The sequence below is a fragment of the Anguilla anguilla genome, chromosome 4 (genome assembly GCF_013347855.1).
Source record: "Anguilla anguilla isolate fAngAng1 chromosome 4, fAngAng1.pri, whole genome shotgun sequence".
In the NCBI taxonomy this organism is placed as follows: domain Eukaryota; kingdom Metazoa; phylum Chordata; class Actinopteri; order Anguilliformes; family Anguillidae; genus Anguilla; species Anguilla anguilla.
In genome coordinates, this window is record NC_049204.1 from 46,228,231 (window position 1) to 46,242,634 (window position 14,404).

The 14,404-nt window shown below is 38.9% G+C and overlaps 1 protein-coding gene across 2 annotated transcripts in view; it reads left to right on the top strand.

The window, feature by feature from the left end:
- Positions 1-1,637: 1,637 nt before the first annotated feature.
- Positions 1,638-14,404, top strand: part of ptprn2 (protein tyrosine phosphatase receptor type N2) — a 220,835-nt gene continuing 208,068 nt past the window's right edge. Inside the window, exon 1 of one of the 2 annotated variants that reach the window (XM_035415416.1) lies at positions 1,638-2,124. In XM_035415416.1, coding sequence (XP_035271307.1) covers positions 2,022-2,124 — 103 coding nt within the window. In that variant the 5' untranslated portion in view covers positions 1,638-2,021. The remainder of the gene's footprint in view (positions 2,125-14,404) is intronic. The other variant, XM_035415414.1, reaches the window with a different exon arrangement.

The following is a 14,404-nucleotide window of genomic DNA, read 5'->3' on the forward strand; positions in this document are numbered from 1 at the left end:
AGCAGTTTAAATCCTCCCAACTAAACGTCTTGTTTATAGTGACAAATCTGTTATCAGCCTGTATTGTTCAGTTTGGGGAAAGCTACATGAAACCCTAAGTGTCTGGCACAATGACAAAGGAAATGCAGTGCTATTTAGAATAAAGGAGTACTTCAAATATTAATGAAAGCAAAGATTCAATGGGCAGTCTATTGTTCTGTGTACATTAGTGTAAGAAATTCTAATTATTAAGCATTTTGTAGACTAAAGCTATATGGTTCAAATTTAGTTTGAAGCTACTCTGATGACCTTTATGCATTTTACTTCAGAACTTAATTCTGAATCGTAAAAGCCAGGAAATGCGTTGATGTCAAATGAGACTAAGCATTGCATGAATGGGCTGGAAAATGGAGGATCTCGGGTAGATTTGAAATTTGAGAGACAACCAAGCAACAACCCCTTATTGCGTGGCAAAGTGTAAAAGGCTCGACCATGCAAGATGCATAATTATGTAGTTATGCATAATTAAGTACAGATGAGAACTGCATCCTTAATGACTAATAATGACTATGCATTTGATTGATACAAAGTAACTGTGCCATGTGTACCTATCCTTCAGTATGCTAATTTGAGTGTGGCACTCAACTGAAGTGTCTTGCAAAAAAAAAAAAAAAAAGGCCTGGTATTGGTCTCATGGGGGAGGTGCTAGTCTTTGGTGCACGGACACCCTATAGTCCAGAACAGGAACCTAATCATGCTAGTGCTGCTGTGACCAGAGAATCTAGAGTTGTCCAAGGGGGATGATTTTGGTTGGCACAGATTCTCAAGAACCTTAGGATGTCCAGTTTGATTTTGACTTCTCTGCCAGCAGTCTCTGCGTCAGTTGCACATGAAGTGTAATCTTCACAATGCATTAACTGCACAGTTCAGTTGGACTGCAGAGAGTGAAAAGAAGTGACTGCCTGCATGTCTAAAGACTGCTGATATTGGCGATTGCCTTGGTCCAGCTAGCATAGCCTATGTAATGACGCATTTCAGAATGAGGGGAAACAGATAATTAAGAAAAATAGTTTTTAAAAACATGATACGACCTTCGGTACGTTTTTTTATTTATTTTTTATTTGAAATATTGAAATACTATCGTAGACTTCAATTGATCAACCACGTGCGGTTCTTGTTGATGGCACGTGAGAGTGCACGTGGTCAGGACAAATAATCTGAGGTATGAAACGCAAGTGCATGAATCGGTAGTCCACACTATTGGACAACACTAAACTGCTAAGAGTCAGTTACAGTCCACGCTATGCAAATGTCTCACATTGAATCGCTTTTGATATGCATATGAGCTCCTGAATACTGCAACAAGAAAAAGATATGGGCTGATACAAGGCAATTAAATTCAAGCCCATATTTTAAAATATAAAACTGCAGCCTATATTATTGTTGTTGTCGTCAGTAGTGGTTGTATAGTAGTCCTAGCGGCCTAATTTATTAAAATATTTTTCAAAATATTACACAGAACTATCGGAATAGTCGTCATAAAGTACTTGTGCATGAACAGGATTTAGGAGTATTTTATTGACTGCAGCCGCCCTATATTTGGGTGTTTTTCAGCACACCGGTGTTGCGTAAAATTCAGCCCGCGACAGTGTAGCCTCGTCCGTCGTCTTTTGCCTATTTTTTTCTGCATGCCGAATTGCTTAGCATGGCCGCTATATGTTTATACTTTCCCTCCTTCTAAATTTCTCTCGTATCACAGTTGCATGCAGTGATTATTTGGGCTTGTACTGTAATCGCAAATTCGCAACCACGGCCCTTTCGGCATGTGGATTTTGACGTCAGGCCTGAAGGAGGGGCCTGGCCAGGGGCTGCTGTTCTCAGTGCTGATTCCAGCCGCGACGAGGGGCTGACTGCAGGAGAGAGTTAAGCACGGGGCCGAGTCGACAGCATCCTCCCCTCTCCCTCTTCTCCCCTCGTTTCTCTTCGCCACCTCTCAACATCGCTTGGAGAAAAAAGGTCAACGAAATGGTGTGTTAACGAATATGTGCGATGGATCAATAAAAATGATGGATTCACTTCTCTCCATTCTCATCGTCCTCTTGGCTTTCCATACCCATTTGATCGTCACCGCTGACAGGAAATTCGGTAAGTTCATTAATTTGCCTGTTCAGTTTATGGCAATATTTACATATCATTTTGCCAATGTAAGAGCAATGCTCTCGACGTGTTTCTATAAAATGTGTTATCTGATTCACTGGCATTTCACAGTCTGTTAAAGGACGAAATATTTGTAACCCTCTGCCCGAGAAACGAGCTATTTGTTGCCGTTTCTACGCAGTCTGATCACAGAAACTTTGAACGAAATAACATATGTAAAGGGATTCTTCAAAACCGAATGCTCGAAATGTTTAGCTTAAAGCTGAACGTGAATTTCTTCTGGACACTGAAGTTGAAACGTCTGGTTGGCAGGGCGGTCATCGTATACAATAATTTAAAATGTAAATATTTAAAGTATGCGGCTGTGACTTTGTAAATGCATGTAGACACTTACAAACATGTATTGCATGTTTTTTCGGTTTTCGAATTGTACTATTTATCAAAGGTTGGTCTTAGACTGTTTTAGTCTGAGACTGTTTTAATTGTCACAATTATCACTAAATTTATAATCAAAGTAACACAATATTAAACGTGCTTTGCATATAGGCTTTATGTATATTGCAAATCCATGTGGAATTAAAGATTGTTGTTGGAACATACTGAAGATGAAAGGACGAAATGTCTTAAGCAGTGAGCGGTTATGTAATCGTGGTCCGAGACCAGTACATTAAATTGCAATTCAATCACTTAGCAGACGCTGTGTTATTTAAACCGGTGTGACAGACATCTTGTTAAACGGTGTAAAAACATCACGTGAAGTACATCTTTAAGTACAAATAGCAATCTGCTTGAGCAAGCTTTATATAAATATTTCTGACTACACCAGACCAACCCAAGGCTTTTCCCTCGTAGATGTATCCAGTTGTTTTGTATCTGCTAGTTTCAAAGAATAACAGTTTACATGTCTCACCACACCGACTGTTCTCCGGTTCCCAGCATAGTCTGTGTGGAAAGTAGAACCACTTTTTTTGAGGTTGTTGTGTCTCCTCTGCCGACTCGGGTTCCACAGGGCATCGCCTGCGCGTGATTGTTTTCCATCCCTTTTGTTTCTGAAAATGGTTCAGGTGCTTAGGTTACCTCTTTAGTTCACCGCTATAAAAGGATGTTAATGCTCCACCTGGAGTTAGTTTAGCCACGATTATGCTGCAGGTTTAAAGCAGGCACGACAGACAGACACTATTTGCGCATGATTATTTTATTTCTATTGTAATTTGTTTCTATTTCCTTAAATTAGTAGTGCTGATATTCCATGACCAGCATTGGTAAGTAATGTTAAATGCTTTATGGCACTTGAGTGACACACTATGTAAACACACAATAGTGATTCTAAAGCAGTATACACCGGTTAATTGACAGTATGCTTTTTCACTTTGATGTTTCTATACTGGCTTACCGCAATTACAATAAAATACATAATGAATGTACTCTTTCTCTCTCTCTCCCGCTCCCTCTCTCTCTCCCTCCATTTTAGAGAATAACTGATTATCTGTTTAATTAGATTCTCAAATAGGCATTGTTACAATACATACAGTGCCTACGTTACTGATTTTATGCTTTGACATGGTGTGTGTTTGTTTGCATGCAAGCACACTCGTGTTCATTTGGTTGATAAATAATTTCAAATGAATTCTTTTCTGCATTGTGTACCATTATCGCAAAGCAGTCTGATTGGTGTCACAACACATCTCATGTTCCCTGTGGCCTTTCTTGAATCAATACAATTTAGAGCACAATTTAGTCTAGTGCATCAAGAAAATAAGGCATTCCCATAAACTATAAATAGGGTTAGTGGTTAAAAGTGAGCAGTATTAATACTATATCATTAGTTAGCTATAACAAGGCTCTTGCCACTGTATCGTATATTTACTTTATTGCAGAATGAATATACTTCAATTGTGTTTCTTTTACCTTCTCATTTTTCTTTTGCCAGGAATTGAACCTCTGTAAAGAAAGATTTTTTTTTTATTTTAAAAGAAAAAAAAGAGGTTTTGCTGTTCTAAAATGCCTAGAGGTCAGTTGTTCTGATTTAATGACATTTTGGTTGAAACCTGTAACTTAAAGCAAGACATTGCAATGTGAAAAAATGATGTGTTCTATGGAAGATATGCATATTGCTATGCTGAGTTTAGCATACGTTTAGTAATTCTGGCAAAATCTAGCTTTCCTAACTATCCTGCAGAACCCAGAATGCTTCGATATAGCACGAACATCTTTACCCCTGAATGCAGAGGTTATTTATTTATGTATCTATTTTATTTTATTTTATTTTATTTTATTTTGCTGAGAACCAACCTTGTACTCATAGGTAGGAGGCAGACTCTTCCCCTAGTGCATTCTGGGAACTGGGGGTAGATGGGAATGCAACTATGCACTTGTTTTAAACTGAAAGCTTAAGGAACAGTGACATTTCAGTTAGATAATAGTTAGATTCAATTGTTCTGGACAGCCATGCACTTTCTTAAAAAATGACTTGTTGCCGTTTGTTATAAATCAAGTTGGCATTCATTTCTCAAGAGCTGATGATACTGTGGGGGTCATACACTCGTGTGTGAGAACTTCACCTATTAGTACCTGAATGTACATGCTACAGTTATTAGTACAGTATTATAAAACATGCATATGTTACAAATTCCTGTTGTCATTGGGCAGTTATTAATATGAATATTAATATTTAATATGCCTATTTTTTTAGTGGAATCTTTTGCAACAGACCTCTGTTTCTTCCTTTTCTTATGCTTCTCTGGACTAAAACGAGACATTTGGAAAAGTGTGGCTATCTAACGTTAATTATTTCTGAGTGGACTAGGTAGAGAAGAGCCAAGTTATATGAGTGTTCATTTCCACTGCCTGGAGCAGCTGCTAATGTTTGCTCCTGTCTCAGTGCTCTGTCACATGTGAATTTAGCATGGATTTGAGGCCAAAGGCCCCACCTGTCTGTCCAGGTGTTGTTTTTTTACCTTTAGCATGTGTTGTCAGTGGCAGTTGCTAAGGTACCCTCTGCCTCAAAGGACTTCCCTCAACTTGGATTAACCTTGTCTTTTCAGTGGAGGTCATTGAGATATAAAGGGTTGTTAAAGGGTTGCATGGGCATTCACTCACCAAGATCAGTACTGATGTGCATGTCACTCAAGTACCTTTGCCATGACCTTGTTCTAACCGACCGTTATGTCGTGGTTAAAGCCTATGTAGAAAAGTAATATGAATTCAGTATCTACCATTTTTTGGTGTGTGATACTGTGATCTTTGCTGCAGTAAGTGTCCGTATTGGACAGCTCCTCAGCAGTGGTGGCTGGTGATAAAATTTGGGGGGGGGGGGGGGGGGGGCGCAGTTTTGGGGGGGACAAACAAAATTGCTAAGCAAATAAAATAAAATAAAATAAATAAATAAATAAATAAATAAATAAATAAATAAATAAATAAATAAATCTAAAAACAAGACAACACACTGTAATGTTGCCTAAACACTGGCCAGTAGCACTACTTGAACATATTTTTCCCTCCTTAATAATATAAAACTATATGTAGAGATGACAAAATGCCAATTTCACCTACATCACCTAAAGTTACCAACAGGGAACAGCTCAATTTCTAAATATGGAACTACTAAAATCATATTTACTTCCACTGTTACATTCTATGAAGTCATAAAAAGAATAGGAAAATATTAGCTAACTCCAAGGTCATTTATAGAGCCTTCTGCTGCCATCTTCTGGACAAAATGTCAATATGTGAATGCTGAAGTTTAAAGGAGGCAACAAAATTCACCAACCCACGGAATATCATGGGATTATCTAAGCTCTCACTCTCATCGTGGCCATGCAAAGCCAACTCCACAAAATTTCACACAGTCTATTATTCTGGACAGGATGTGTCGATTTTGTCACCTCTTTGTTGTGCCTTCTAATGCCAATCCTGTAGCCTTCATCTAGCTGTTCAGCAATGCTAAGCCTGCCAAAAAATATATAGTCTCATTGTCTAGATGGCTACGGCTACTTTCGTGCCATTTGCATTTTTCAGAAATATGTTATAGGTCTTGTACCCCCGTCGTTGTCCACAACGCTTCGGTTCCGACACTTTGAAATAGCAATCAGGGAAAGCAAAGAAAGGAATTACTTACACAACATCCAGCTAGCCATGTCCGTTTGTCATAACAAGAGCGGGAGAAGCCCCGGGTGTAGGCTTGTCCTCGATCACTTGCTTGCTGCTGAATTTCTAAATTGGGTCGGTCCGGTCCAAGCTGCTTTATCCTCTTTATTTCTTCCAGTGAACGCCTTGTGAAAGGGCGTTTTTGTAAGGAAATAACCAAATTTTCTTTGATTTCCACAGTTCTACTTGACGTTGCCATCTCCTGAAAGTCCGGTCAGCTAGCTAAGGAGCAGGAGTGACAGTTGTGCATCCGTAGTTATATTAATGGCGGGTGTGAACATGAAAGGTAGCATCGAGAATTGTCCAATCACATTAGATCAAAAAACATAAAAACAATACCAATTCGCTGCCGATAAAAGTAGGAGTGTCTGGGGCGCAGAGAGCTGCGCCCCATGGAAAATCTGAAGCAACCATTTAGAGAGCAGCCTCAAGTGACCTGCTTGCCAAAAGTTGAAGGACTTACAGACACACTCATTTGGCTGGCGCCCTTCACCCAGGAAGTAGGCTATATGTAATCACACAGAAATTAACCAAATACAATTGAATTTTGGAATCAATTTTCAATGAATGCTGACAGGCGCTGACAGACTACCAGGCGCATTGTACGAGTAAACAATTTTTATTTTTTAATTATTTTGCATTTAGGGGGGCGGCGCCCCAGCGCCCCGCATTAAAGAACCGCCTCTGCTCCTCAGCCTAATAAGTTTAACACAACTCGATTTGAAATTATTTATTATTATTTGATTATTTGATTAATAATAATTTTTTAAATAATTTTTTTGTGGTTGTGTAACCCATTTCAGATTATATAACCTGCACAATCCAGAATGCATTGCTTCCTATCTCAAGAAACAATATCCCAGTGTTGCCTCAAACTGTCTCTCGTGTTTAATAATACATACCATCTTTCAGTGTCTTCACGGAACATTTCAATGCTATATTCCCAGATACCTTACTCTTTTTGCAAAAGAGCACCTGCTTAATCTAAGTAAGATTTGTTAAGCCACAAACTGATGACATTGGTCTTCCCATCAGTGTGCATGCACATTTTCTACTGTAAAATTAGAATTTATATAAATCTGTAAGATTCTGTGGTAAAATTGGGATTTTTCTTTTCCATTTCAAGTATTAATTCCTCTTGTAAACCATGATGTTGTATCCACTTCAACGGATGGATTCATATTATGTCACATTTGTCTCACATAGGCATTTTTTCTTGCATTGTACTTTAAAATTCCTCCTCTGCAGCATAATGAATAGACGTTGATTTTGGCTAACATGGAAAGATTTAATGGTCATCTGCTGTCCATAATCATACCTATCATAACTGCTATGATAGTCCTGTTCTCTTTTTTAACAGGATTGTTCCCTGTGCTATGCTTATGATTCACTCATTTAAATATTTAACTGTTATGTAGTGTTGTGAGTTGGCTGTTCTAATGTTGCCAGGTTTCACTTGATGGGATTATGAAACCCTAATCACAAAGAGGAAATGGAACTGGCCGTTGATGTTGGTGTATAATATTTATAGCCTTTAAGTGAAAATAATTTTTAGTTTGAAATATACTGAGATTCAGTGCATTGTCCATTGAGAGCTTGCGATCATACTTACAATGGATCCATGTACTGCATGTAAAGCATGTGTGTACGTGTGTGTGTGTGTGTGTGTGTGTGTGTGTGTATCACACATACACTTATTTAGTGGGAATATTGACACAGGCTTTGAATGGATTAATGTAGAATGACCGTCAATGAAATGCATAATGACATTTCTGTATATTGGAAGGCAGTGATATGTTCCACCATGGACCAGACATTGTGGAGGAGATCCTGTGCCTCAATAAGATGCCAAGCTGTTCAGTGAAAGCATCCAAATCACATCCCAGCTCTCACAGCAAAGCCCCCCCACCTCCCAAGAGTTGGCAGTGAAAACTGCTATGGCATCCAACATGCAAAATGCAAAACTGTTCCAGATATCACAGACAGAAATCCACCTCCTGTTGTAAAAGGCTTGTTGCTGAAATCCACTGTGGTTATGCTGTATGTAATCATACACTTAAAGCTCCAAAAAGATTGCGTATCAAAGGTTTTTCACATAATGCTAATCGGGCTCATGCCTACTGCTGAATATATACAAAACATCATAGGCATGATGTAGTCAGCTTAGAAATATCAATAAAATATAAAAATATCAGACATAATGGGTCAAATTATATGCTTGCAGTCTCTGCACATATATTATTGCATCCAAATCGTGTTACTTGATTGTTACGTTATCTTGTTACAGTTAATCAATGACTTCTACTGCACAATTGCAGCCATAGCAATGGCCTTTAAATGTATAATGATTTACTTTGTTTTATTTAAAATGAGAATAAATGAGAATACCATGTAAAACTGATCAATTTGCACAGTCCAAGTTATTAATTTGCTATCTTGCATTATCAAAGAAGTTGTGTGTGTGTGTGTGTATTTAATGGTGTGTTGTCATTGTGTGCTTATTTTTCCAAAAAAACATAATTTGCCAGTCAACCATAATGGCAGATAGCACTGGTATCAGAGGTGCAAATTCCCCAGACAAAAAAAGTAAGCACGTTAAAAAAGGAGAGCAACCCTATATGCAAACACATGCACATTTATTTGTGCTATTTGCTTCACTCATGTATGTATAGTCAAATTTATTTGGCTTAAAAAACAATGAAAAAAAATATATTGATATAATAAATACATTGATAGTTTATGGATATAAAAAATGATGCTGGCTAGTTTGTTAGTTATGCTATAGCTAACAATATATATTTTTTTGGGAAGGAGGGGTCTCCTACACTTCCTTCTGGCAGGTTAGTGTGGTGGATGTGTGTGTGTAAATATCACATTCATGATTGCATATCATCTGGGCATCTTGGGTTTGTGAAAATGTAATTGGATATAAGCGATCAGCTTTCTTATAAACTGCTTCTGGGAATAGAGAAATCATAAAAAAGGAAACAAATCTGTGTTATAAAAATATGCCGTGCCATGAAAAAGGATTTGCCCCCTTTCTGCTTTCCTCTATTATTGCATGTTTGTCACACTGAAGAGTATCAGATCTTCAGACAAAATGTAATATTAGGCAATGGGAAACTGAGTAAACTCAAAACTCAAACACCCATATCACCCATGCAAAAAAAGAAATGGCTCCTTTAGTAACTCAATCAATGAATTAACTCAATTTAATTGATAAATACATTCAGCTGATTGAACTCAGCCAGGCTTGATTGCAACCTGCCCCACTGAATCTAAACCTCACTCATATTGAACCTTCTTACTAGATTGAAGGAGTTACCACAAAGCATCTAAAGGTACACTATGCCATGGTCCAAGGAAATTTCAGATGAGATAAGGAAAAAGATGTTGATATCTGTCTGGAGAGGGTTACAAAGCCATGTCTAAGGCTCTGGGACTCCACTGAACAACAGTGAGATTTCCAAATGGCGTTCACTTGGAACAGTGCTGAACCAAAATTTCTCCAAGGGCGCATCGACAATTCATTCAGGAAGTCACAAAACATCCCAGAAGAACATGCAAAGAACCAGAGGCCTCTCCAGCCTCTGCTAAGGTCAGTGTTCATGACTCCACAAAGAGCCTGGGCAAAAATCGGATTCGTGGGAGAGTAGCAACACTGCTAACTAAGAGAAACATCAGTGTGGAATTTCACATTTGCCTACAGCTTAATGGCTAAAAAAACAAAGACAAAATGAAAATGTTTTGGAGTGGCCTATTCAAAGTGCTGACTTGAACCCAATAGAGATGCTGTGGCAGGACCTGAAACAGACCTACCAATTTGTATGAAACAGTTTTGCAAAGAACAGTGGGCTAAAATTCCTCCACAGCGGTGTTAAAGACTTGAATTATAGGAAGTGTTTGGGTGCAGTTATTGCTGCTAAAGGTGCTGCGTCAAATTATTAAGTTGAAAGGGCAATTAGTTTTTCACATGGGTAATATGGGTGTTTGCTAACTTTTTTCATTGAAAAAATGATATTATATTTTGTCTAAATGTCTGAAACCATTCAGTGTGACAAAAATGCAATAATAGAGAAGGCAAACCCTTTTTCATGGCACAGTATAATATAATATTTCAGATAGATATTCTGATAGATTGCATTCTTACAAATGCTTACTATATTGTAATATTGTGTTGAATAAATTAATTTATACAGCTTTTTTCCCCCATAACATCGATGCACAATGCCATCTTGAACAAAAGGTTTTTTCCTCAGGACAATTTTTTAAGCTCATGTTTGCGGCACAATCAATCACTTTAACAAAACATTGTAAAAATTGCAATAACCTTGTGTGCTAGCTGGGTAACACCTTCTACCTGCTGTTATCAGAGATTTTTAATCTACTGTAAAATGGAGCAAGTAGAGATAAATAATAAAGAGGGACACTTTTGTGTCCTTCTCCTTTGATTGCTATGGACAAGTGTACCATTATGTAAGTCACAGTGAGGTGAGAGGAAAGGTCATTTAGGATGCATCTTGGCTTGCAGTCATGATCAGTTACCAGGATTCTGAAAGTGTGTGGAGTACACGGGACATTTTGGCGGTGGTGGTGCAGCCAAAGGTATTTATCATGATACTTGGAAGATTAATGCTTTAATAGAGGTTGTTTCTGCTATTGATTATCACTCCGGCCATCTCTGCACCTACAACAGAAAGGAAAGATTTCCTGTCATACAGCGGACCGTTTGTCATGGCAACATGACAGGGCTGCAGTGGCTAGTTCACCTTTTCAAAATTGTCGGCGAAAGTAGGGCTGTGCTGAATTTGTAATGAGACCACTAGATAACAATTCTCCTTGTGAACCTTGACATTTTCCAATTATTTGTTTCTTAACAAGTGGATGCAGATGCTTAAAAAGATTTTGGATAGGTTCTAGCTGATAATGGCTGATTACACACAAGCATTTCATCTGCACGTGTCACAGGAATACCTGAGATGATCATAACATTAATGTTTGAAAGAATGTCTTAATAGCTGCTATCTTTTACTTTGACTTGATAGATTGTGTTTTTGGTTGGTTGAATTACATGATTTATGTTATTTTTAGTAACTTAAAAAAAAAAGTTACTAAAAAGTTACTTTGCAAGTGCTGGGGTAACTACCGTATAATGAATTTAAAAATGTTTTTTTCACAAAATAATAGAGGAAAGCAATGGCAAATGCAGACATACTCTATTAGATTTAGTTCCAAATGGCATGTACTCTGTTTTTATGTGGTAGAAGCCTTTCAGTGTGTGAGTTCTCACTAATGTTGGGTCATAGAAAATGTATCAAGTTTTGAAGCGGTCCCAGTGTGTTCAGCATGTGCAGATGTGGTCATGTGTGAGCATTCTCAATGGGAGAACACACACGCCACGCTGCTGCTCTGCTGCTGTCAGAGCCCCAGTTACACCTCCAGACGCTGAGGGAATGGAATACTCCAGTCATTAACCCTGTCCCGGAAAAGGTCACGCTGCTCATTGGTGGTGCCCGTTCCCATAGCAACAGGTATCAGCATCTTTAATTCATGTTGATTTTTCTGTTGCCGCGAGTCGCGGAGACGAGTCTCACCGTTGCGTGTCTCACAAATAAATATGCGAGCCGTAGCTCATTAGTTGGTGACATCCTCATCGGTGAAAGCGTAAATATTTTTTGACATTCTCTGCACGTGTGAAATGAGCGAAACCGCGGCGGCGGCTCGGCGCTGAAAGCCAGAGGCCTTTCGCAGAGCACGCCGTTCCCGCGGCGAGGACGTCTCGGGGGTCTGATGCTTTCACCGAGGGGCCCCTGTCTGTTCTTCCTGTGCCTTGCGCACGGCGATACCTGTGCTCGTGCTCCCAGGAGGATGTCAGACGCTATCTTACGCTGAGGCCTGTTGTATTTATGCTGCTGGGCCCCCCCGGGGAGATTTGGATTCAACACGGTCGTGAGCGAGGAGCCCAGGAGATGGACTGTCACTGGAGGTGCTCAGGAGAGCGCAGGCACAGTAGTGTCCTCATTAAGGAAATGCATTGTGGGGTAGCTTTTGGAGTGTATTCACATGGCATTCTCTGTGCTGTATGTTCTGTGGGCTTCACTTTAGAGCACCTTAATAGCTGCTGTAGTGCGGTGCCACACTTAAACTCACTAAAATGTCAACTTAAGCTCAATGTTAAATCTTTTCGTAAATCTGGATGGATGAGCTTGTGTTCCAGAACACTTTAATTACAGAAATGTTGCTACTGTTGCACGTTTAAGACCGATGCGATTACTTGGATCTCTGTCAGTGGACCTTTGCTTATGATAGGTGCCCTTTTGAACAGTGGTATCCAGGGGATGTCTTCTCCTTTGCAGTTATGCTCTAATAGCTATGTCTGGGCCTGTCTTTGACATTTGTATTCATTATCTATAACATTCAAATGATCATGTAATTGCCTACTTCCCTATTATGTCCAAGCATATTCGGGATCACCTGTTTCAATCATGGGAGCATCAACCTCAATTGCTCATTAGGACAAATTTTGAAACACAAAACAAAAAAATGCTCGGTTAATCTTGGTTCGCTCAGTGACATTACATCCACCATGATGACCATATACGATGATGTAAAAATAGCGTTTCAAAGAAAGCTACAATGTACTGTAGGCCATGTGACAATTAGAAACAGCAAACTAGACTAACCTGTGGGAGCAAGAAAGAATATAAGGAAACATACAAACTGTATTTAAGTCTTTTAAATACAGTTAAAAAATAGCATAGCGTGACGTAGGCCTACTTTATCATGTGGCAAACATTGCAGAAACTCTGAACTAAGGTAGGCCATTAGCTGCTCTGCAAGATTTTCTGTTGTTTATGTTCCTTTTTTACGAGCACTCATTTTTGTGTCATATTGCGTTTTTAGAACTACGCCACACCATGTCCACCGCTTCAAATTATAAACTGCTCGTTTTTGTCATTGACCCAGGAGCTCATTTGTTATTTTATTTTCATTTATAACACAAGTTGCTAAGAAAATGTCATCCTGATATGGGTCCTTGTTTTTTTATATTTTTTCTGTGATTTTTTCAGAATGCATGTCTGTAGCTTGCTTACAATGTGCAAGCCCATTCACTGTAATGAACTGGTAATAAATAATGACGAGGGAGCTGGGTATAGAAATTGAGGCTTAATTGTAGATTTTGTACTTCAAAGTTTTTTTAATAAGTTGATAGGGCTGCTTTTTACTGTCAATGAGGTGACTAGTTGGTAATGACCTGAGACTGTAAAAGTAATTTTCTCCAGTAGCTTACCAACATAAAAAAACACATTTGTCTCATTCTCTCTTTCTCCTGTTTTAAAAGTCTGTCAAGAATATTTAAATAATAGTAATTCCACATAAATTAGCATTGTGGGTGACAGAGTGGCTTAGAATTCCCTCCACAGGTGGTTCACACACTTGTATAAAACCGGTTTAACTCTGAAGCGATAAGAGCCATGCTCATGGCAGTTAATAGGAATAGTGGTATTGCAGTGTAAGTGAAATGTGCTGGAGCGAACACCTTCCTTCAGTTTGGTTGTGCTGTGCGGGGGGCGGGGGCGGGGGGGGGGGGGCTGGGGACCCTGTGCCTTGTGCTGTAATCTGATGGTGCTGCACACGGTAAAATGTCCAGTGTTAATTCAGCTCTAACAGAATACACATTGTCCAGTTGGGACCATATGTACTCTGTAAGAGTTGAAGAAACACTGAAAATGTTATCGTGCTCATTATAAGTGCATACTACAAACACTGAGCAAGAAAGCGGAGCCCAGTTTAGTCGCCTCAGGAGTCATTAGAGTTAGCAGCATCTGGTAATGACCTACTTTCATTCAGACAAAATACAGCACCTTCAGGTATTGCAATAATGAGCTTGGCTCTAGCTACAGTACACGCATGTGTTTGAGACAGAGATTATACATGTTTCCTTTCATATAAGCCCTGCATTATGCTAGACTGAGTCTGATCCAAAAGTAAGCTATCACCCTTCTTTGGCTTCGGTCAGAAATGATTATGTAAGAAACAAACCTTTTTTTAGAAACAGAAACCATTTTAGAAACATTTTAATTTTCCTGAAAATGTCCAGACTAACTGTAGATGTGTGTGA